Source organism: Lynx canadensis, chromosome C1, assembly GCF_007474595.2.
Source record: "Lynx canadensis isolate LIC74 chromosome C1, mLynCan4.pri.v2, whole genome shotgun sequence".
NCBI classification, from domain to species: Eukaryota; Metazoa; Chordata; class Mammalia; order Carnivora; family Felidae; genus Lynx; species Lynx canadensis.
Genome location: NC_044310.1, coordinates 42,309,065 through 42,334,260, shown reverse-complemented (window position 1 = coordinate 42,334,260; position 25,196 = coordinate 42,309,065). Strand labels below are relative to the sequence as shown.

The window sequence follows — 25,196 nt, the reverse complement described above, 5'->3', positions numbered from 1 at the left end:
AATGTTTCTGAGCTCATGAATCTGGAAGACTATAAAGGCCTCAAAAGGAGTCCCTTTGGAGTCCAGGATGATGATTTTCTCAATTATTTTCAATAAAATAGTAACAAAAAGAATGACTATACTTAGAAGAGACTTTTTTTTTTTTTTTTTAAGGAAAGTGCAAGCTGGAGAGAGAGGCAGAGGTACGGGAGAGAGAGGGAGAGGGAGAGGGAGAGGGAGAGGGAGAGGGAGAGAGAGAGAGAGAGAGAGAGAGAGAGAGAGAGAGAGATTGAGAAAATCTTAAGCAGGCTCTGAGCTCAGCACAGAGCCTGATGCAGGGCTCAGACACACAATCCTGGCATCATGACCTGAGCCGAAATCAAGAGTCAGGCACTCAACTTACTGAGTCATCACCCAGGCACCCCTAAACAGGCTCTACTTCTTAAGCTAGGCACCCTGATAAGTACTTTACAAACATTATCATGTCTAATCCTCATAAGAGTCACTATTTTACAAATGAGGAAACTTTTACAAATGAGTCAAACTTCAAGTATGTTTGACTCTCTGGAGCCCATGTTCTTGACACTTACTACCCTGAACTGGAATCACTTTGAGAGACAGTATTTGCAAGCACAGTTGACCCTGGAACAACATAGGTTTGAACTATTGTGGTCCACTTAAACACAGAGTTTTTTTCAATAGACACACTGGAAAATGTTTTTGCAGATTTGCAACAATTTGAAAAAACTCACAAACAAACCTCATAGCCCAGAAATATCAAAAAAAATAAGAAAAAGTTAGGGATTTATAACTATACAAAACATACACAGATACTTTACTGGTTTCTTTTACTATTACCATAAAATGTATACACATCTACCATAAAAGGTTAAAACTTATTGAAACTTACACAAACACTTATAGACCATACATAGCACCAATCAACAGAAATGGAAACAAACATACAGTATTAAGTAACTATATAGTTAACTGTACTACATACTGTACTACCGTAATTATTTCACAGCCACTTCCTGTTAACATTACAATGAGCTCAAGTGTGTGTGTATATCCACTTAAAATGCCCTGCAACATTAATCACTCGACATGATCAGTTTTCCCTCCAGTAAACTGCATACAGCAGTAAAAAGTAATCTCTTGCAGTACTCACATATTTTTCACTGTTTAGCAAAATATTGTAAATCCTGAATAACACCATGAGACCCATATAAAAATGCCACTAATGATGTTGGAAGTGCTCCCTAGAAACAAAGAAAAATCATGCCGTTACAAGAAAAAGTTGAACTGCCTGATATCTACCAAAGATTGAAGACTGCACTGGGGTGTCCATCATTTCATAAATGAATCCAGAATAAAGACCACAGTAAAAAAGAAAGAAAAGAGAAATTGGTGAAGGTGTTGCTGCAGCTATGCCAGCTGTCATGAAACCTTGCGCTTTTTTGCAAAACACCCTTTTATCTTATTGAAAATGCAGCTTTTATGTGGGCAGGGATTGCCATAAGAAAAGCATAGTTATAGACTCTAATATGACTCGAGAAAAAGTGACCATATGACAAGTTAAAGGAAAAGGAAGGGAAAGGATCTAAAACTGCAAAAAAAAATTTAAGTTTATTTTTTGTAATTTCTACAACCAGTGGGCTCGAACTCACAACCCTGAGATCAAAAGTCATATGTTCTTCCAAGGCTCTTGGGTGGCTCAGTCTGTTGAGTATCCGACTGTTGACTTCGGCTCAGGTCGTGATCTCATGGTTTACGAGTTTGAGCCCAGCATCAGGCTCTGCACTGGCTCTCTCACTACACCTTCCCTGCTGGCACGTGTGCTCTCTCTCTCAAAATAAATAAATAAACTTAAAAAAAAAAAAAAAAAAAGCCTCAGGTACTTCTGAGCCAGTCCAGGTGCCCCTAAAATTGCAAAATTTAATGCCAGCAAAGCATAGTTTGCTTTTTAGAAAGAGGTTTGACTTAAGGCAGGAAAGAATAGGTTAACTCTACTGTTTTGTACAAATGCAGTCAGTTTTACAATAAGAACTGCCCTTATCCATAAAGCTGCTAACTCCGAAGACTTGAAGGGAAAAGATAACATAGGATGCTAGTCTTTTGGTTGTACAAGAAGGCCTGGACAAGAATCCTTTTTATCGACTGGTTCCATATTTTGTCCCTGAAGTCAGGAATTACCTTGCCAATAAAGGACTGCCTTTAAAATTCTCTTCATATTGGGGTGCTGGGTGGCTCAGTCAGTTGAGCCTCCAGTTTGGCTCAGGTCATGATCTCGTGGTTTGTGGGTTCATGCCTCACGTAGGGCTCTGTGCTGAGAGCTCAGAGCCTGGAGCCTGTTTCAGATTCTGGGTCTCCCTCTCTCTCTGCCCCTACCCCGCTTGCACTGACTCTGTCTCTCAAAAAATAAACAAATACTAAAAAAATTTTTTTTAATTCTTTTCATATTGGATAATTCCCCTGGCCCCCAGAACCCATGATTTCAAGCACTGAAGTGGTCTATCTGCCCCCAAACACAGGGTCTCTAATTCAGCCTCTAGATCAGGGGTGATAGGGACCTTTAAGGCTCATTACACACAGTACTCTATGGAAGGACTGTCAACATTTTGGAAGAGAATCCCAATAGAACATCATGAAAGTCTGGAAGTATTACACCATCGAAGATGCAACTATTGTTACAGGAAAAGCCATAAAAGCCATCAAGCCTGAGACAATAAATTTCTGCTGGAGAAAACTGTATCCATTTGCTGTGTATGACTTTATAGGATTTATGACAGCCAATCAAGGAAATCATGAAAGAGACTGTAGATATGGCCAAAAAAAGGTGGGGGGTGAAGTTTCAAGATACAGATCTGGGAGAAATTCAAGAGTTAATAGACCCCACACCAGAGGAATTAACAGATGTCAATTTGATACAGATGAGCGCTTCCAAACCAGTGCTGGACATCGAGGAAGAAGATGTAGGAGAAGCAGTACCAGATAATAGATTGACATTAGACAGTCGGGCAGAAGGATCCCAATTATTCAAGACTGCTTTTGACTTATTTTATAACATGGACCCTTCTATAATACGGGCAATGAAACTAAAGCAAATGGTGGAAGAAAAATTGGTACTGTATAGAAATATCTCTAGAGAAATGAAAAAGCAAAGAAGTCAGACAGAAATTATGATGTAGTAAAGTTATACCAAGTGTGGCTGCCTCCCCTTCCATGTCCTCCACTTCTTTCACCCCCAAGACAGCAAGATTAACCCCCTCCTCTTTCTCCTCAGCCTGATCAACATGAAAACAATGAGGATGAAGACCTTTATGATGATCCAATTCTACTTAATGAGCAGTAAATAATCATCATGCCTACAGTTAATAAACCTCTCTGTTGTGTATGTATCTTCATATGAACATCTAATAACTGTATAGCAAGGATTGTATGAGAGGTGTCTGTGTCCTTACTAATGCCTAAGTATTCAGGATGTACAACATCACATGCAAGACTTGCATGGAAGTGGACAACCTACCCTTATAGAGCATAAGGTAAGTGATATTTAATATAAGATTAAAAACATGTTAGTTTTCTTATCATTTTGTAATTTTGCTTTCCAAGAATTACATTACCATATAATATGCCTCTGCCATAACTGAAGAAACTGCATTTCAGCCTATTATCAAAGGCAAGTAGTTGGGGTTTTTTTTGTTTTTTTTTACATTTATTTATTTTTGAGAGACAGAGCACAAGTGGGGGAGGGGCAGAGAGAGAATGAGACACAGAATCAGAAGCAGGCTCCAGGCTCTGAGCTGTCAGCACAGAGCCCAAGGCAGGGCTCGAACTCACAAACTGTGAGACCATGACCTGAGCCAAAGTCAGATGCTCAACCTACTAAGCCACCCAGGCACCCCAGTAGTTTGTTTTTTTTTTTTTTTTAAAGTAACAATGTTTCCAACACTGTATGATAAATATGACTGCTTTACTCTATGCCATGAAAATTTTACAGCAATTCATTCATTAGTGTAAGGCTAGGCTACCATGAAACAATTCACTGATTATACTATACTACCATAAAGCAATCATATTGCTGCTTCTTCATTATCAATGCATGAATACACTTGTAAATAAATATTTTTCACACTATCTTTCCTTCTTTCCTTCCTTCCTAAGTAAACTCGGGCACCTAGGTGGCTCAGCCGGTTGGGTGGCTGACTTTGGCTCCAGCCATGATCTCACAGTTCTGTGTTCAAGCCCTGCGTCAGGCTCTGTGAGGACAGCTTGGAGCCTGGAGCCTGCTTCGGATTCTGTGTCTCCCTTTCTCTCTGCCCCTCCCCTGCTCATGCTGTCTCTCTCTCAAAAATAAATAAAACATTAAAAAAAAAAAAAAAAAAAGAAAAACCTAAGTAAACTCTACCACCAATGTAGGGCTTGAATTCCATGACCCTGAGATCAAGTCACACATTCTACTAAGACAGCCAGATACCCCACAATTATCTTTTCATTTTTGATATCTAGCGTTAGTAATACATAAAACATCTACAGTGTTTTGTAGATGATATTGATATAGGTACTGACAGAAGATTCACCTTAGAAGTAGATAATATAAACTTTTGGTATCAATAAATACAGTACAGTACTATAAATGTATTGTTTTCTATTTATGATTTTTTTCTTTTTAAAAAAATATTTATTTATTTTTGGGGAGAGCATGACTGGGGGAGGGGCAGAGGGAGAGGAGAGAATCCCAAGCAGGCTGCCTGTCAGAGCACAGAGCCCAATGTGGAGCTCAATCCACAGCGAGATCAGGACCAGAGCCTAGATCAAGAGTCAGATGCTTAACTGATTGAGCCACCTAGGTGCCCCTTCTTTATGATTTTCTTAATAACATTTTCTTTTCTCTAGCTTACTTTAATGTAGAATATAATATATAATATTTAACATACAAAATACATGTTAATCGACTATTTTATCACTAAGGCTTTTCAGTCAATAGCAAGCTACTAGTAAAGTTCTGGTTGAGTCAAAATTATACATGCGTTTTGACGGGCGGGGGTGTAGTGTGAGTGTCCCTAATCCCTGCATTTTTTCAAGGGTCATCTGTAGGGTACTTCTAATCACCTCTGTGGAAGAGGCTCAACAGAACATTCTCCTCAAACACCTTAGCCCAGCCTTAATCAAACCCTTGCTAATAAGCTAATAACCAAAGCCAACAATGTTCAGAGTAACACTAGTCAACACCCCAAAATCAGATGACCAAGTTTTATACTTGCCTGTCAAATGGAACATCCACAAGAATCCTGGAATTGGTTAAGGAGAGAAGACAATTCTTCTGTAACTTTAAGGGAATAAAGAAAAATAATTTTGAGCAAAGGTATACCCCATTCTAAATAATGATTCTAGGCATTTACTGAGAGCTCACTGTGTACCTGCCTCTGTGTACTTCCAAGTTCATTTAATCTTACTGTGTCACATTTACCTCTGCCTAAAGAACAATCCTCCCCCTACCTTTTTTTTTTTTTTTTTTTTTGACAAAGTGGGGTCTTTTCTCCTGAACCCCAATGGCCTGACTATGGGTCAGTCTAAATCAATTACCTGAAGACTGGGCCATCTACAAATGTCCTTACCAGATCTCTCATAACTATGTGATAGAGTTATAACTGCTACCTAAGACCAGCAGGGATGAAACTGGGCCATTAGAGACAGGAAAGAAAGAGAAAGCCTCATGGGAAAGCTGTAGGAATAGAAAAACATACCATTTCTTTGAAAGGCCATAATAAGTAGGCCTGTATGACTGAAGTAGTTTAAGAGGCAGGGCCAGCAAGCCTGAAATGCCAACAGGAACTGGGCAGTAACAAACAAGTGAAGTGAGCTGAATGTGACAGAGCAGAGCAGTTGTAGGAATTACGGCAAACGAGAATTAATGGCCTCTTATAGGGGCAGTTCTTACTCCAACTGATGCCTTCCATGTAGGAATTAACACCAAACTGTGAAGGAGCTTCCAACTTCTCAACAGAAAGTAGAAATAGATTTTTTTTTTTTAATGAGGAAAAACCACCTTCCTTATTGTATTTTAAAAATTTTACATTTTAAGTACATACTTCAATTAGATTTGACAAATTGATACAGCTGTGTAACCACTACCACCCACCATCACCATAATTAAGATAAAAAATATTTCCATCACCCCAAAGAGTTGCACTGCATGACCTTCCAGTCAATCTTAACCTCACAAGCTTCAACCCCAGAAAATTACACTGTCCTAAGAGACTAATCTTTTCTCAAGTTTCACATAAATGGAAATCATATGGTATCTACTCTTCTGTGTCTGGCTTATTTTGCTCAGTATATAATGTTTTTGAGATTCATCCATATTGCACATGAGTACTTTTTTCCTTTTTATTGCCAAATAGTATTTTTCTATATGAACATACCACAATTTATCTATTCATCTGTTGCTGAACAACTGAAAAGTTTTCAGTTTTAGGAGATATATTATCAATAAAGATATTATGAACATTCATGTAGAAGTCTTTGTATGAATATATGATTTCATTTCTCTAGTAGTGGAATGACTAGGTAGTGTAGAAGGTATATGTCTAACTTTGTAAGCCAACGTCAAACTGGTAATTGCATCATTTTACATTCTTAACATCAATATGAGAATCTCAGTTGCTCCACACCCCTGCCAACACTTTTAATTTCAACCAATCTAGTGTGTAGTAGTACTGGGTATGCAGTGGTATCTCAATGTGGTTTTAATAACTAAACACACTGAGCATCTTTTCACATACTCATTTGTCATCTGCATGTATTCTTGGGTAAAGTGCTCAAATCTTTTGCCTTTTAAAAAAATTGGTTTATCTTGTGTTACTAAGAGGTTTTTTTTTTTATATTTTCTATAAAAGTCTTTTCTCATATATACAAAATAAACATTTTTCCCAGCCCACAGCTCACCCTTTTCAATTTGTGTGTGTGTGAGAAGCTTATTTTGATGAATTCTAAATTTATTATTTTTCTTTCATGATGTGTGCTTTTTGTATCCTAAGAAAACTTTGCCTACTTGAAGGTCACAAATATTTTCTCCTATGTTTTCTTCTACAAGTTGTAGGGTTTTACCTTTTATATTTAGATCTATGATTCAATTCAAGTTAACTTTCACATATGATGTTAAGCTTATAACGATGTACTGAAGTGTTAACAGTACATGGGTTTCTGGGTAACTGGGTTTTTGAGAAATTTTAAAAATTTGAACCCAACTGCTTATCCAAATTTGCTATTTTTTTCTATAACAAATATAAATTCCTTATTTATTCTCTCTCTCATTCTTTCAGGTGGGATGAAAAATTAAAAGAAAATAGTGCTAAAACTAATAATAACTAATACTAATAACTTTTTTCATGTATTTGCCCTGAAGTAAGAAGCACAGTCAAGTATTCAATTCAAATTACCTGCTGGTAATGGGGGAAATTTTTCAGAGCCTTGAAAAGCAGACAGGTGACCTCTGACAACAGACGAACAGGCATCCCCCTGGCCAGGCCCTGGCGTGTTAAGTTGAGGGCGCAAGCACTGGCTGTGAACTGCACTGGCAAATCCAATGGATGATTCCTCATTCCTACAGCCACAAGCTGAAGATGAACTTGTTTTTAGTGGCATATGACAACATTAGCTTTTTTTTTTTTTTTTTTTTTAATTTTTTTTCAACGTTTTTTTTTTTTATTTATTTTTGGGACAGAGAGAGACAGAGCATGAACGGGGGAGGGGCAGAGAGAGAGGGAGACACAGAATCGAAACAGGCTCCAGGCTCCGAGCCATCCGCCCAGAGCCTGACGCGGGGCTCGAACTCCCGGACCGCGAGATCGTGACCTGGCTGAAGTCGGACGCTTAACCGACTGCGCCACCCAGGCGCCCCAACATTAGCATTCTTTAAACTGTCTTGCTTTTGTGTTAATTGGCAAAAATATCTGTTCATTGGGCCAGAAAGTAACAGATTTTCCCTATCCTCAGCATTTATTATTTTAGGACACCAGCAATACCTTCCAATCCAAATGCAGCCATTAACTAGCTCTGTGACTAAAGGCAAGTCACTTCCCTTCTTTGGACTTCTGTTTCCTCAGTAATTTCATAATCCTTTATCGAACCTCACTCCATACAAAGCATTGTGATAAGCACTACAGGGGACACAAACATGAATCACTTACACCCTAATTCCTTAACATAAAGCCTTGTGAGAAAAATAAGGTATGTAAACAAAGGATACTGTGAGGGCTATCAAAACATGAAACTGGAAAAAAGAAAGTATCATAAAAGAAGTATACATAAAGTGCTGCCTAAGGTCACTGTGGAGGGAGCAATTATTTCTGGTATGTAATCAGAAGACTTCATTCAGAGAGCACATTTAAGCAGGGTTGCAGCTAAGATTTGGACAGAATAAGATGGAGGTAGGGATGAAATGAAGAGGAGATTCCCAAGGAAGGGAAAGGTGATAAGGAAATACACAAAATAAACGAAAGGATGGGATGAATCCATTAGCGGAGGAGAAAATTTGAATTAAACAGAATTTTGAAAGCATTTGAAAAATGGTAAAGCATAACATTAGAAAGGTAACTGGAAGACAAACTGTGAAAGACCTACAACACTCATGTAAAATGGAGGTGCCATTCTAACCTTAGACCACCCCTGCTCTAACATTTAAGGACAAAGCAATCTGTTTTGTCTATCCAACAGGGATAATAATCATCCCTATCTACCTCAGAAACTAGTCTGCTGATACTTGCATGAACCATGATTTTAAGAGACCAGAGCCCCTCACTCTGACAGCTGCATGAAGTAATGGAGCCTAGAGACAGACACAGAACTGGGACACATTCTACTAGAGAAAAAAATGACTGTTGTCTATATTGCTAAACTGCTCCTAGGATTTCATTGGATTGCCATCATCTGCAAATTAAATATGCAAAAATAATAAAAAAAAAAACCATGGTTTTCAAAAATCATACAATCTTTTTTTTTTTTTTTTTCAATGTTTATTTATTTTTGGGACAGAGAGAGACAGAGCATGAACGGGGGAGGGGCAGAGTGAGAGGGAGACACAGAATCGGAAACAGGCTCCAGGCTCCGAGCCATCAGCCCGGAGCCTGACGCGGGGCTCGAACTCCCGGACCGCGAGATCGTGACCTGGCTGAAGTCGGACGCTTAACCGACTGCGCCACCCAGGCGCCCCAAAAATCATACAATCTTTGATATGAAATGGACTTTTAGAACACCAAATTCAATATCATTACAAATGGGAAAAGTCCAGAATTTTTTCTCTTTATACAGTGCTGCTTTTAGGTTATGAACAAATCTAATCTCACATAAGGCAGAAATATACATATTTTTAAGGAAATGCAAAGAATTACAAATAATAAAGACACAGTGACTTTAAGACTCTTCATTTCCACGTTACATTTCACTCTAAATAACTGCAGTTTTCTTTCCCAAACCACTTAATACTTCCAATAACATTTAAAATAAATTCATTCTGTAGGGGCACCTGGGCAGCTCAGTCAGTTAAACGTCCAACTTTGGCTCAGGTCATGATCTCACGGATCATGAGTTTGAGCCCCACATCGGGCTCTCCACTCTTAGCACAGAGCCCGCTTCAGATCCTCTGTCTTCCTCTCTCTCTCAAAAATAAATAAACATAAAAATAAAAAAAAATTCATTCTTCTGTAAACCAAAGCCTGGACCTACCAATACTGGTAATTTTACTTTATTCACAAAATACTTTAAATGGTAGATTTGGCCACCTTCAATTATTACATTTTGCTCTGTTCTTGTTGGAGATACTGATGTTTTCTTTTAGAAAACCAGAGGTTAGATTTTAAAGAGTAAACAAATGGAGTGCCTGGGTGGCTCAGTCGGTTAAGTGTCTGACTTTGGCTCAAGTCATGATCTCGCAGTTCGTGAGTTTGAGCCCCGCGTTGGGCTCTGTGCTGACAGCTCAGACTTTGGAGCCTGCTTTGGATTCTGTGTCTCCCTCTGAGTCTGCCCCTCCCCCACTCACACTCTGTCTCTGTCTCTCTCAAAAATAAGTAAACATTTAAAATACATTATTTTTTAAATAAAAAACAAAGAGTAACCAAATGAATGAATGAATAAGAAACAACATTTAGGGCAAAGTGACTTTGTGTTTATAAATTATATCTCTTATTGTAGGCAAAATAGTACAGTGCTCCTATAGACCCTTCTCAGGTAAAATCAAAACGCTGGATGATTCTAATTGATTCAGATGCTCAAAATGAGAAATGGTCTAGTAGTTAAGTCTAACATTGTTTTCCTTTCTCTGTGAGGGTACTGTGGCTCACTATAGAATAAGGCATATAAATTATTGCAGTCAGTGTTTTGTGAACAGCTTTAATGAACTAAGCAAAAAGTGGTAACAAAAACTACCTTTCTGAGGTATAGTTACCTTTAAAATCGCAGGCATGGTTACCTGCATTGAAAACGTCTCTGTGAAGAGCCTGTAAAGGGCTTCCTTCATAAAACATGACCTATTCCTGTATCGACTCAGTGCTTCTGAAATCTGGCTCATATTGGCTCCTCCAGCAACCTGAAAAACAAAAATATTACCAGTAGTTTTCACTACTCAGGTTTTTTTTTTTTTTTTTAATTTTTTTTTCAACGTTTTTTATTTATTTTTGGGACAGAGAGAGACAGAGCATGAACGGGGGAGGGGCAGAGAGAGAGGGAGACACAGAATCGGAAACAGGCTCCAGGCTCCGAGCCATCAGCCCAGAGCCTGACGTGGGGCTCGAACTCCCGGACCGCGAGATCGTGACCTGGCTGAAGTCGGACGCTTAACAGACTGCCCCACCCAGGCGCCCCTCACTACTCAGGTTTTTAAGGGGTTTTGAGTGTTAGAAACAATGACAGGTATTCAATTCAGTGTTCCAGGTGCTTTACAAAGTTACTCTTATTGAATTCTAAGTCTAATAGGTAAACGGTCTCCTCAATCCCATTTTTACAGATGGGGTCAGAGAGATGAAGTATGGTGCTAATTTTAACAAACCAATTCAGTGATGGAGCTAAACTGAAATGCCATCTCCCTACAACTATATTACAGTTAAGACTTCAAAAAAAAAAAAAAAAGACTTGAACTGAATAATGGGTGGCATACAAATTTTTAAACAATCAATAACCATGACTGCATATGTTTTCTAAGTACTCATATAGAATAAATTAGGTAATAAGAGAAAGGTAAAAGGCCACATAAAATAACTAAAATGGAAGGGAAAAGGACTTTTTTTGTAGTATTACTTTTTATTTATTAAATATTAACACAATTCTTTCTTGCTACCACCTAAATAATAACTTTTAAAAATCTACATATAGACTTTGGGTCTGGAGGATAATGGTACCCCCCCCACCATGATCCAAAACATAAATAAGGAATGCAAATGAAACTAAGTATGACCCAATTTTCAGCATTCCTGGGTAGTGGAGAAGAAAATAAAGGGGAAAATTCAGAATCTTGTAAAATGAAAACAATCCCCTCTCCACTCTACCATGATCAGTGATATCATTATCACTGAAGAAACCTCACATCACTGATTGACATCACTAATGGACAATGCTTCTGAAGTAGGAACTATGTCCATTAAATACCAAAAAATAAAAAATTCAAACCAATTCCATATATAGCTATTTATAAGAAATTTCTAAGCAGCATATCTACACATTTCATCTGAGAAAAATTCTTCCTATAAACCAACAACAAATCAGAAGAAAATTTTAACACAGCACTAATCTGAATTAAATATTCTCCGTAAGCATTTGGGGATATGAAAAAATACCCTCAATGAAAAGATGAGACAATGGTTGCTTAAACTCAGGAAAGAAAAAGACAAAATCATATCAAATATAAAAACTAAGTTACAAGGCACCCAAGGAAGCGTGGATTTGAATAAAAATTTAGTAATGGAAAGAAATGCAAGAAAACAAATTTTTTTAAAAAGAAAGAAGTACAGGGGCTCCTGGGTGGCTCAGTTGGTTAAGGGTCCAGCTCTTGACTTCGGCTCAAGTCATGCTCTCACGGTGCATGGGTTCAAGCACCAGATTGTACTCTGCTGGTGGTACAGAGCCTACTTGGGAGTCTTTCTCTCCCTCTCTTCTGCCCCTCGTCCACCCTCTGCTCATGTGCTCTGTCTCTCTCTCTCTCTCTCTCTCAAAATAAATAAATAAACTTAAAACAAAAAGAAAGAAAAAAGTACAAATGGTCTAAGATTGAGTGTTGTTATGGAAAAAAGACAAAGAAGATCCAAGATGTATATATTTGAAGGTCCTTAAGGGAAAACTAATATTTAAAACTATTATCTAGAAAAACTTTCCAGAAATAATTTTTAAAAAGACCTAAATCAATACATTGAAAGGATCCACCCAGTACCAGAGACAACTAACTGAGATCATCTGAGACATATCAGAGTACAAAGATTAAATTTAAAGATAAAGAAAAAAACAATCTGCAGGGCTTCCACATAAAAAGATCAAATAAATAACACAGAGAATTAGATTATCATGGAACTTAAAAAGCAACATACAAAGCAAGTCAACAGTGGAGAATTTTCAAGAAACCAGGAAAGAAAAGGGTAAAAAAGGAGTTTGTATCCAGCCAAGCTATACTTCAAATATCAAGGTTATAAAAATATAAAATACTGAATAATAAGAACTCAGAGAATAGGACACAAATCTCCTTCCTGGAAAATCTGCTAGAGAGTAAGTTTCATACAGTAACCAAGAGATGACGGAGGTAACTCTAGCAAAAGGACAGATGGTAAACATTTAACATATTTAATCATAGATCTGTGTCCCCACATAGTCAACAAGTACATTGGGAAATTATCTGTCTGATATAACTATGTCAGAACCCAGGAGTTTATCAAAGGCTTGCAATTTCCCAGAGAAGCCTTAGACAGGAAATTGTGATTCGTTTCCATCTATTTCAGCTCTTAGCACAGTAACAGCTGTCCACCCCCACCCATCAGCCCCCAGAAATACATCCAGGGCAGCATGCACTTGGCTTGTGGGAGCCAAGAAAGGAAAAAGGATCATGACTCCCAATTATCAGGGATATGTGTTCTGATCACAGAATGCTGCTTCTGAGAACAGGGTACAGGACGCAGGTGAGAAGCCACTATTGCTGCACCTCTCCCTCCAACCAAACTGACTTCCAGGGAAGTTAAAGGGCCAGTGTCCTTTATATCCCCCTTGTCTTCCTTTTACTCTTTTTCTAATTTGGGAAGCCAGACATTAAAGACTAAAACATTCAAAACAAATGCATACACAGAGAAAATTCCAAAGTGACTGCACAGACCCAAGAAAGATTCAGAGAACACCTAAAAAGACCTTTAAGTTTATACTTCAGGTTGATATCTGGCACAGGTCAAAACAAAACAAAAACAAACACAGTAACAAAACAGCCAACCCTAGGGAAAGGAGACAATCTAATTTCTAGAGCTACCATATTGTAAGTTTCAAATGTCCAGCTTTTAACAAGAAAAAAAATCACAAGGCATACAAACAATTAAGGAAGTATGGCTCATTTGAAAGAAAAAGGAATCAACAGAAACTGTCCCTATAAAAAAAAAAAAACCAGATGGCAAATCTACTAGGAAAGACTTCTAGACAACTGTCTTGCAGAGAACTAAAGGAAGATATACATAAAGTCAAGGAAATGATGCATGAGCAAAAGAGAAAAAAATCAATACAGACAGAAATCATAAAAAAGAAAAAGAAGGGGTACATGGGTGGCTCAGTCAGTTAAGCAACCAACATCAGCTCAGGTCATGATCTTACGGTTCGTGGGTTCAAGCCCCGCGTCAGGCTCTCTGCTGACAGATCAGAGCTTGGAGCCTGCTTTGGATTCTGTGTTTCCCTCTCTCTCTGTCCCTAACCTGCTCACACTCTGTCTCTCTCTCTCTCAAAAATAAGCAAATATTTAAAAAATTTTTTTTAAAAAAAGGAAAAAGAAAAAGAAAAGAAATTCTTGAGCTGAAAAGTACAATAACTGAAACGAAAACTTCACTAGAGGGATTCAAAGGCAGATTTCACCAGACAGAAGAATCAACCAATTCGAAAGCAGGACAACAGAAGTGAGTAGTCAGAGGAACAAAAAGCAAAAAGATGAAAAAAAAATGTGAAGAGACCCTCAGGAACCTATGAAATACCAAGGAGTAGACCAAACTACACATTGTGGGCATCCCAGAAGAAGACAAAGAGAGGGGCTGAGAGAATATCTGAAGAAAATAGGACTGAAAAATTCCCAAATTTGATTAAAAACATTAATATAAATATCCTAGGAAATCTAAAGTAAGATGAACTCAAGAATACTCACACCAAGACACATTATAATCAAATTTTTGAAGGCTAAAGACAAAGAAAATCTTGGAAGCAGCAAGAGAAGCAAAGCATCATACAGAAGGGATCCCTGATGAGATTATCTGCAGATTTCTCATCAGAAACTTTAAAGGGCAGAAGACAGTGGGAAAACAGATATGTTTGAATTGTTAAAAGAAAAAAAACCCTGTTAACCAAGAATCCTATATCCAGCAAAATTGTCCTTCAAATGTAAGGGAGAAATCAAGACATTCCCAGATAAAAAAAAGTTGAAGAAATTCATTATCACTAAACCTGTCCTGTAAGAAATGCTCAAAGGAGTCCTGCAGAGTAAAATAAAGTAACACTAGACAGTAATAAGCCATCTGAGGTAATAAAGATCTCAACAGAGGTATATACATGGTCCATTTAAAAAACTAGTGATATATTGGGGCACCTGGGTGGCTCAGTCAGTTAAGCGTCCAATGTCGTCTCAGGTCATGATTTCTCTGGTTCATGAGTTCGAGCCCCACATAAGGCTCTGTGCTGACAGCTCAGAATCTGGAGCCTGTTTTTGATTCTGTGTCTCCCTCCTTCTCTGTCCCTCCCCCACTCGTGTTCTGTCTCTGTCTCAAAAATAAATAAACACTAAAACAAAAACAAAAACAAAACAAAACAAAACTAGTGATATATTAACACTGGTTTGTAGGAGCACCTGGCTGGCTAAGTTGGTACAGTATGTGACTCTTGATCTCAGGGTCATGAGTTCAAGCCCCATGATGGGTGTAGAGATTACTAAAAAAAAAAAAAAAAAAAAACCCAAAAAAAACCCAAAAACTGGTTTGTAACTTTTCGTTTTCTACATGATTTAAGAAACGAATACATTTGCTAAAAAAAAAAAAAAAATTATTACTCTAAAAGCTAGTGTTATTATAACTTGAATTATCAATTTTTATACTCTGGGGCAAAAAATGCATAATGATATAATTTGGGGATATCATTGATTAAAAGGGGTGAGAATGGAGATGTAAATGAGCAGTGTTTTAGGTCACTGAAGTGAAGCTGATACTCAAATTGGAGTATTGTGACTTTAGGATATTAAATGTAATCTCCACGATAACTACAAAGAAAACTGTTACAGAAAATACACAAAAGGAAATGAGAAAGGAGTTTAAACATTTCATTATAAAAAAAATTAGCTGAACAAAAGGAAACTAGTAATGCAGGAGATGAGGAACAAAAAAAGCTGCAAAACATATAGAAACCAAAGAGCAAAATGACATAAGTCCCTCCTTATCACTAATTACTTTAAATGTAGATGGATTAAATGCTACAATCAAAAGACAAAGATTGGAAGAATGAATTAAACATATGATCCAACTATACACTATCTACAAGAGACTCACTTCAGATCCAAAGACATAGCTAGATGGAAAATGCAAGGATGGAAAAAAACATTCCATGCAAATATAACCAAAAGACAGCAGGGGTGACTATACTACTGTCAGACAAAATAGACTTTAAAATCAGAAGAGGTTACAAGAGACAAAGCAAGACATTATATATCAATAAAAGGTGCAGTACAGCAAGAAGATATAATAAGTATACACACTGATGTATCTAATGACAGACTATTAAAACATATGACACATAAGGGCACCTGGATGGCTCAGTCAGTTCAGCATCCAACTCTTGATTTCAGCTTAGGTCATGATCTCACGGTGGTGAGATAGAGCCCTGCATCAGGCTCTGCTCTGAGCATGGAACCTGCTTAAGATTCTCTTTCTACTTCTCCCTCTGCCCCTCCCCTTTGCCAGCTCATGCTCTCTCTCTCTCTCTCTCTCTCTCTCTAAAAACAAAACAAACCAAAAACATGACACAAAAACTGACAGAATTAAAGGGAGAAACAGACATTTCTACAATAATGGAGACTTCAATAACCCATTCCATAATGGATAGAACCAGACAGAAGTAAGGAAATAAAGGACTTAACACAATAAACCAATTAGATCTAACAGACATATGCAAAACACTCTACCCAATGATATCAGCATCCACAGCCTTTAAGGTGTACGTGGGACTTTTCCAGGATAGACCATGTGTCAGAGCAGAAATTAGGTCTCTACAGATTTTTAAAAACAGATATCATACAAAGTGTCTTTTCTGACAAGATGAAGTTAGAAATAATAGAAGTAAAACTGGAAAATTTACAAATTTATGGAAATTAGATAACACACTCTTAAATAACCAATGGATCAAATCAGAAATCACAGGGAAATTAGAAAATATTTAAAGGCAAATAAAAACAAAAACACAGAATACTAAACCTGGTAGGACCCAGGGAAAGCAGTGCTAAGAGGGAAATTTATAGCTAAAAATGTTTACATTAAGAAAACAAGATGGAGGGGCGCCTGGGTGGCTCAGTCAGTTGAGCGTCCAACTTCAGCTCAGGTCATGATCTTACGGTTCGTGAGTTCGAGCCCCGCGTCGGGCTCTGTGCTGACAGCTCAGAGCCTGGAGCCCATTTCAGATTCTGTGTCTCCCTCTCTCTGCCCCTCCCCTGTTCATGCTCTGTCTCTCTCTGTCTCAAAAATAAATAAACATTAAAAAAAAAAAATTAAAAAAAAAAAGAAAACAAGATGGGGTGCCTGGATGGCTCAGTCAGTTAAGCGTCAGACTACAGCTCAGGTCATGATCACATAATTCATGAGTTTGAGCCCTGCACTGGTCTCTCTGCTGTAGGCACAGAGCCCGCTTCGGATCCTTTGACTCCTCTCTCTCTGCCCTTGCCCTGCTCACTTTCTTTCTCTCTCAAAATAAATATATAAACTTAAAAAAAAAGAAAAAAGAGAAGAAAACAAGAAGAGGCACCTGGGTGACTTAGTTAAGTGTCTGACTCTTGATTTCAGCTCAGGCCACGACCTTGCGGTTCGTGAGATCAAGTCTTGCATTGTACAGAGCCTGCTCGGAATTCTCTGTCTCTCCTCTGCTTGCACCTACTCTCTCTCTCTCTTTCTCTCTTCTTTACTTTTCCCTCTCTTTCAAAATAAATAAACTTAAAAAGAGAGAAGAACAATAAAAACAAGAAAAAATCAAGTCAACAACTTATCTTTACAACTTAAGGAACAAGAAAAAGAACAAATTAAACCCAAAGCTAGCAGAATGAAGGAAATAATAATGATTATAGCAGAAATAAATGAAATACAGAATAGACAAATAGAGTAATTTAGTAAAACCAAAAGTTGGTTCTTTGAACAAATGAAATTAACAAACCACTAGCTCCCAGATGGATTAAGAAAAAAAGACAGAACTCAAAATACTAAAATCTGAAATGAATGTGGGAACATTCCTACTAATCACAAAGAAATTTAAAAAAATTTTAAGAATACTATGAACAGTTATGCCCCAACAAATTGAGTAACTTAGATGAAATAGGCAAGTTTCAAGAAACACAACACTTAACAAGACTAAATCCTGAAGAAATGGAAATTTTAAGAGACCTGTAACTTAGTAAGGACATAGGATCAGTAATTAAAGATCTCCTCACAAACAGAAGTCCTAGATCTGATGGCTTTGTTAATAAATTCTACCAAACATTTAAGAAGTGATACCTATCCTTCTCAAAGGTTAAAAATTGAAGAAAAACCCTTCCTAAGTCATTCTATGAGGCTAGCATTACCCTGATACCAAAATCAGAAAAAGATACAAGAAAACTAAAGATAAATACACTTAAAGAACAGTGATTCAAAATTCAACAAAATATAAGCAAACTACATACAGCAGCGTATGAAATGGATTATATACCATGGCCAAGTGAGATTTATTCCTGGAATGCAAGGATGGCTTAACATATGGAAATTGATTAGTAAAACACACATTAACAGAATGAAGGGAAAAAACATAATTATTTCAATTAACATAGAAAAAACACTTGACAACATCCTTTCATGGCAAAAACACTCAATAAACTGGAATTCAAAGGAAATTACCTCAACTTAACAAAAGCCATGTACAAAAAAACCTGCAGTGAACATCATATTCAATGGTGGAAGACTGGAAGCATTTATTCTAAGATCAAGAACAGACAAGGATACCTACTTTCATGACTTCTACTGAACATAGTACTGGAAGTCCTAGCTAGAGTAATCAGGCAAGAAAATGAAACAAATGACATCCAAACTGCAAAGGAAAAAGTAAAATTATCTTTGTTTGCAGGTAATATAAACTTATATGCAGAAACCCCTTAAAGATTCCACACACACACAAAAAGCTATTAGCACTAATAAAGGAAACTGAAAAGAATCGCAGGACACAAAGTCAACAAGCAAAAATCAGCCACATTTCTATATAATAACAATGAACAATCTGCAAAGGAAATTATGAAAATAATTCCATTTACAATAATATAATAAAGTACTTAGGAATTAACCCAGGAGGTGACTTATATGGTGAAAACTACAAAACACTACTAAAAGATATTAAAGGCATAAAAACAGACATATATACCAATGGAATAGAATAGAAAGCCCCCAAATAATCCTTAGTATATATGGTCAAATGACTTTTACAAGGATGCCATGATCATTCAACAAGGAAAGCACAATCTTTTCAAGAAATTGTGCTGAGTAAACTGGATATGCATATGCAAAAGACTAAAGTTGGAGGCTCTTACTTTATATATAAAAAAATTAAAATGGATCAAAGACCTAAATGTAAGACCTAAAACTATAAAACTCTTAAAAGGATACACAGGGCAAAAATTTCATGACAATGGATTTGGCAATGACTTATTGCATAGGATACCAAAGACAGGCAACAAAAGAAAAAATATATATATAATATATAAGACCTAAAATTTTTTAAAGTTTTGTGCATCAGAAGATAATATCAACAGTAAAAAGGCAACTCACAGAAAGAAAATATCAGCAAATCATATCTCTGGTAAGGGATTAAGATTCACAATATATTGAGAACTTCTATACTCAATAATGAAAAACAAGTAAACCCATTCAAAAATGGGCAAAGGACTTGAGCAGACCTTTCTCCAAAGAAGACAAACAAATGGCCAATAAGCTCATGAAACATGCTTAATAATCACTCATCAGTAGGGAAATGCAAATCAAAACTTCAAAGAGATACAACCTCATACCCACTAGGATCATTACTGTTCAAAAACAGAAAATAATTAAGTGTTGACAAGATGTGGAGAAACTGGAATGTTTACGCATTGTTTGTGGGAATATAAAATTGTACAGCTGCTATGAAAACAGTGTGACAGTTCCTCAACAAATTAAAAACAGAATTACCATATGATCCAGCAATTCTACCTCTGGGTCTGTATCAAAAGAACTGAAAGCAGGGTCTCAAAAAGATATATGAATAGCCTTATTGACAGCAGCATTATTAATTTTTTTTTTCAACGTTTATTTATTTTGGGACAGAGAGAGACAGAGCATGAACGGGGGAGGGGCAGAGAGAGAGGGAGACACAGAATCGGAAACAGGCTCCAGGCTCTGAGCCATCAGCCCAGAGCCCGACGCGGGGCTCGAACTCACAGACCGCGAGATCGTGACCTGGCTGAAGTCGGACGCTTAACCGACTGCGCCACCCAGGCGCCCCGACAGCAGCATTATTCATAATAGCTGGAAGTAACATGGAACCAACCCAAGGGTCCATTGACAATAAATGGATAAGCAAAATGTGGTATATACATAACACACTTAACCTTAAAAAAGAAAGTAATTCTGCAATATGTTACAACAAATGAACCTTGAGGACATTTATGCTAATGAAATAAGCCAATCACAAAAATACTGTATGATTCCACTTATGTACTTAGGCAAAATCACAGAAACAGAAAATAGAATCGGGGTTACCAGGGTCTGGAGAGAGGGGGGAATGAGGAGTTAGTGTTTAATGGGTACATAGTTTCAGTTTTTCAAGATGAAAAGAGCTATGGAAATGGATGGTGGTAATGGTTGCACAACTTTATGAAGGTGTTTAATACCATTGAACTGTACACTTAAATATGGTTAAGATGGTAAATTTTATGTTATGTATGTTTTGTCATCCAAAAAACTTAAAAGAATGGAAATATAGGGGTGTTTGACTGGCTCAGTCAGTAGAGCATGTGCCTCTTGATCTCAGGGTCCTGAGTTTGAGCCCCATATTGGGGGTAAAGATTATTTTTTAAAAAAGAAGAAAAAAGGAATGGAAATATGAACTGACATGGGGTGATTTTCAAGACATATTGTTAAGTAATAAATACAAAGTATATACTACCTATTGTGTAAGAAGAGGAAATAAGAGAACCTAAATACATCTGCTTAGTACCTTGATTAAACCCTCAGTCTGGCGGCGGTGGGGGGGGGGGGGGGGGGAAGGAACTGCAAATAAATTTTCAATTCTTTTTAACAGGCTTGTGTTTCACTATAGTATGGGTATACCAATTCTGAAAACTCTTTTACGTATACTGTAGGATGAAGCAAATGTGCCATTGTTTTGAGAACCAAGGTTCTCACTGTGGAAAAGAGGAGATGCAAGTAAAGAACGCAGAAAGGCAAAGGAGAATGGTGTGAGGATGGACATTTGTAAGTATTACTCTGAAACTTATTTCATATATCTCCTTAGCCCTGTTTCCCAAAAGGGACTTAAAAACAAAAATATGCAGGGGTGCCTGGGTGGCTCAGTTGGTTAAGTGTCTGACTCTTGATTTCAGCTCAGGTCATGATCTCACAGTTCTTGAGTTCAAGTCCCACACTGAGTTCTGCACTGGCAGCATAGAGCCTGCTTGGGATTCTTTCTCTCTCTCTCTCCCTCTCTCTCTGCCCCTCCCGTCCTCTCATTCTCTCTCTCTCAAAATACACATTAAACAACAACAACAACAACAACAACAACAAAGATACCCCAACAACTATGAACAAACCTAGTACTCAGATATTGGCTTAATAAAAGGAACCAGGGCTCCTAGTAGAAATGCCAGAAGGGCTAGGAACAGGAAAGTATATGAAGCCTAAAACATCTTCATGTGCTAGAAAGTGAGGAAGTGATCAAAATAACAACAAAGGGGTACCTGGGTGGCTTAGTTGGTTGAATGTCCAACTTGGGCTAAAGTCATGATCTCGCAGATTGTGAGTCTGAGCCCTGCATCTGATTCACTGCTGTCTGCACAGAGCCTGCTTCAGATCCTCTGTCCCCCTCCCCCCCTGCTCCTCCTCTGCTCACATTCTCTTTCAAAATAAATAACATTTTAAAAAATAAAATAAAAATCTTAAAAAATAATAATAGTAACAACAATTATAATAATGGAGACATGTAAAAAAATAACACAGGAGCCAGTATGAAGGAGCATCCATTGGCCAATCTGTAACAAACTGGGCATCAAAATAATTAAGGACAGTACTGAATTGTAAACCACTGAAAACAATAAGAATCTGTGAGTTCAGGGGCGCCTGGGTGGCTCAGTCGGTTAAGCGTCCGACTTCAGCTCAGGTCACGATCTCACAGTCCGTGAGTTCGAGCCCCGCGTCAGGCTCTGGGCTGATGGCTCAGAGCCTGGAGCCTGCTTCCGATTCTGTGTCTCCCTCTCTCTCTGCCCCTCCCCCATTCATGCTCTGTCTCTCTCTGTCCCAAAAATAAATAAACTTTAAAAAAAAAAAAAAAGAATCAGTGAGTTCACATTGAGGTTGGGTTAGACAGACAGATGCAGAAGGCAGGGCTCTTCCTTATGGTAGAAGGGCTAGATTTGAAAATCATCACTTTGCAACCATTCCAGTCAAGACTGGTTCAGGTAAGAATCATCAATGGATGCTAAATCCAGATTAGAAAGTTTGATGGGGACGAGGATATTTGCATAGTCTTCAAGTACACATCACTTATTAGTTGCAAGTGAAAAAAATACTATCCATATAGTATAGAAACAATACAATATTATATAGATAGTATTTTATATATACTGGATATTTTATATAATATCTGGACAATACTTTGAATGTATGATGAAAAGTAACAGGACTAATGAGGCACACTGTGTGCTTCAGGATTGTATTCTTGAGACTGATACAACATGCCTCCCAAGGAATTCTGGCCAAAGATGAAGAACCTAATCATAAGGAAACATTCGACAAACCCAAAATGGAATATTCTTCCAAAAAGCCTACAAAACAAAGCTAGTCTGTATTCTCCAAAAATATCAATGTCACAAAGGACAGGAAGGACTAAGGCACTCTTCCACATTAAAAATGTAAAACAATGGATATATTCTAAAATTTTTTAAAAAGTTTTATGGCCATCCAGATCTAAGAGCTGAAAAAGAAACAAAAGGATTAACCACATGACCAAGCAGAAGACCAGATAACTGTTGCCTCACCCTCTCTTCTTGGCTTCCTGAAGATGCCATTATAAAACAATCTTCAGAAGGGATCCCCGCCACACCCCACCAGGGGGTTCACAAGGATTTCCTACCAAATGAAGATGTGTGTGGCTTTTAATACTAATACTGGGTGCCCTTTCTGCCTATTTTATTTTTTATTTTTATATTTTAAAATAAGCTCCATGCTCAACATGGGGCTTGAACTCATGACCCGGAGATCAAGAGTTGCACGCTATACAGACTGAGCCAACCAAGCGCCCCCACTTTCTGCCCATTTTAAAAGAATTAAGTACATGCTGCCCATTCTAATTTGGGGTACAATAAATAACGTATTTGTTGTGTTTAAAGGTCTTTGCTTACATTTGATTTTATTCATGTTAATGCAAGCAAATTTTTGATCAACCTAAATAACAAAGATACTTAGTATACTTTGCATCTGATCTAAAACATATATATTTCCATTAAATAAAGTTTTTCTGAACCATTTAAATTTTAAATTTGCCATACCTTACACTCCACAGAAGGCTGGCTTAAGATCGTTAGAGTTTCTTAGTACTGGGAAGACTGTGGTTTCTCCTCTCCATCCCAACAATATCTAACACCGTATAGAATGCATACTTTAAAGTTTTCAAAATAAACTAAACTTACATGTATACCAGATAAGTTTACTGAAACACAGCTTCCCATTTTCTTTTGGTGTACCCACTTTGACAGTATCTTAACTACATGCATAATCCCTCTGCAGAATATTCCAGCATTTGTCCCATATTATTGTATATACCAAGAGTGTGAACTAAAAAAAATTTTTCCCGATAGCTGTGGTCTTTTGATCACTGTGACACTAAATGCTATTAATCTGAAACAGGCCTAAGTATACATTCCCAGTAAACAATTCTCTACATATCTAATCTGAAAGTTCTTACTATTATCTCTAATTCTAGCCTAGTTAATTAACTGATGGCTTACACCTTCATTAGACATGCCAGAAAATTAAAAAGACTTCAAAATACAATTGCTATTTTCAAATCAAAAGAATAAAAATATGAAAACAGCTCTCTCCTTTTCTCTGTCATCGTGGGGTATGTGGCTGACTATCTCCCACCATGTCTTCTCATAAGACTTTCAGGACCAAATAATTCCTGGCCAAGAAACAAAAGCAGAAGTGTTCCATTCCCTAGTCGACTCGCAAGAAAACTGGTAATAAAAATCAGGTACAAAAAAAAAAAAAAAAAGGAGGTATAGCTCCAAGAGGAGGCATTGGAGAAGAACCAAGCTGGGTCTGCAATGGATTGCACATGAGATGGCACACGTATTTATGTTGCATGAAGGTAATGTGTTCATATCCTATCATTCTGTAAACATCACTTCTACCAGAACAACAGACATGTTTTATAGGTGAAATGATTTTTCTGTCACTGTGCTTCTGCACCAGTAGGCTGGTTCAGTAATAAATGTAAGAGGCCTTTTGTTTGAGGAAAAAAAGAATAAAAATGTGAAAAAAACCTGGGGTGCCTGGCTGGCTCAGTCAGTGGAGCATGTGTCTCTTAGTCTCCCAGTTGTGAATTCAATCCCATGGTGGGTGTAGGGCCTACATTAATAGATAGACAGACAGACAGACAGACAGACAGACAGACAGATAGATGAAAACAAGTAATGACTGCAAATCATTTTACTCTCTCAGCCTAGAAAGAATTACGTATGGTATAATTAAAAAGCATTTCAAAACAATGGTTCTGAACCTTGGCCGCACATTAGAAATACCTGGGAGCTTTCAAAATTTTGATGCCCACACCAAGTCCCAGACCAATTAAATCAGAATCTCTGGGAGATAGGACACAGGCATCAGTATATTTTAAAGCTTCCCAAGTGATTACAAAGTACAACCGAGGTAGAAAACCACTGTTTTAAAAAAGAAATACTTTAGGGGCACCTGGGTGGTTCAGTCGGTTAAGCGTCAGACTTCTGATTTCAGCTCAGGTCATGATATCACGGTTCATGGGGTTGGGCCCCGCAAGGGGCTCCATGCTGGCATTGTGGGAGCCTGCTTAGGATTCTCTCTCTGCCCCTCCTGCACTCTCTCTCAAAATATAAATAAATAAATGAAATATTCTGAAACAAAAATATTTAAATTTGTGGGTTTTTAAATTTTTAATGTTTATTTTAAATTTTTTAAATGTTTATTTATATTTGAGATGGAGAGAGAGACAGTGCATGAGGAGGGGAGGGGCAGAGACAGAGACAGAATCTGAAGCAGGCTGCAGGCTCCAGGCTCCAAGCTGTCAGCACAGAGCCCAACGTGGGGCTCAAAGTCACAAGCCATGAGATCATGACCTGAGCTGAAGTCAGACGCTCAACCGACTGAGCCATCCAGGCGCCTCTAACGTTTATTTTTGAGAGAGAGAGAGACAGAGAGAGACAGAGTGTGAGCAAAGGAGGGGCAGAGAGAGAGGGAGACACAGAATCCAAAGCAGGCTGCAGGCTCCAAGCTGTCAGCACA

The 25,196-nt window shown here is 37.7% G+C and overlaps 1 protein-coding gene across 1 annotated transcript in view; it reads right to left on the bottom strand.

The window, feature by feature from the left end:
• Positions 1 to 25,196, bottom strand: part of ZYG11A (zyg-11 family member A, cell cycle regulator) — a 75,787-nt gene that overhangs the window by 19,685 nt on the left and 30,906 nt on the right. The window contains exons 4-6 of the mRNA XM_030325113.1: positions 10,427 to 10,567; positions 7,425 to 7,601; positions 5,247 to 5,311 (exon numbers count right to left, since the gene is read on the bottom strand). Coding sequence (XP_030180973.1) covers positions 5,247 to 5,311; positions 7,425 to 7,601; positions 10,427 to 10,567 — 383 coding nt within the window. The remainder of the gene's footprint in view (positions 1 to 5,246; positions 5,312 to 7,424; positions 7,602 to 10,426; positions 10,568 to 25,196) is intronic.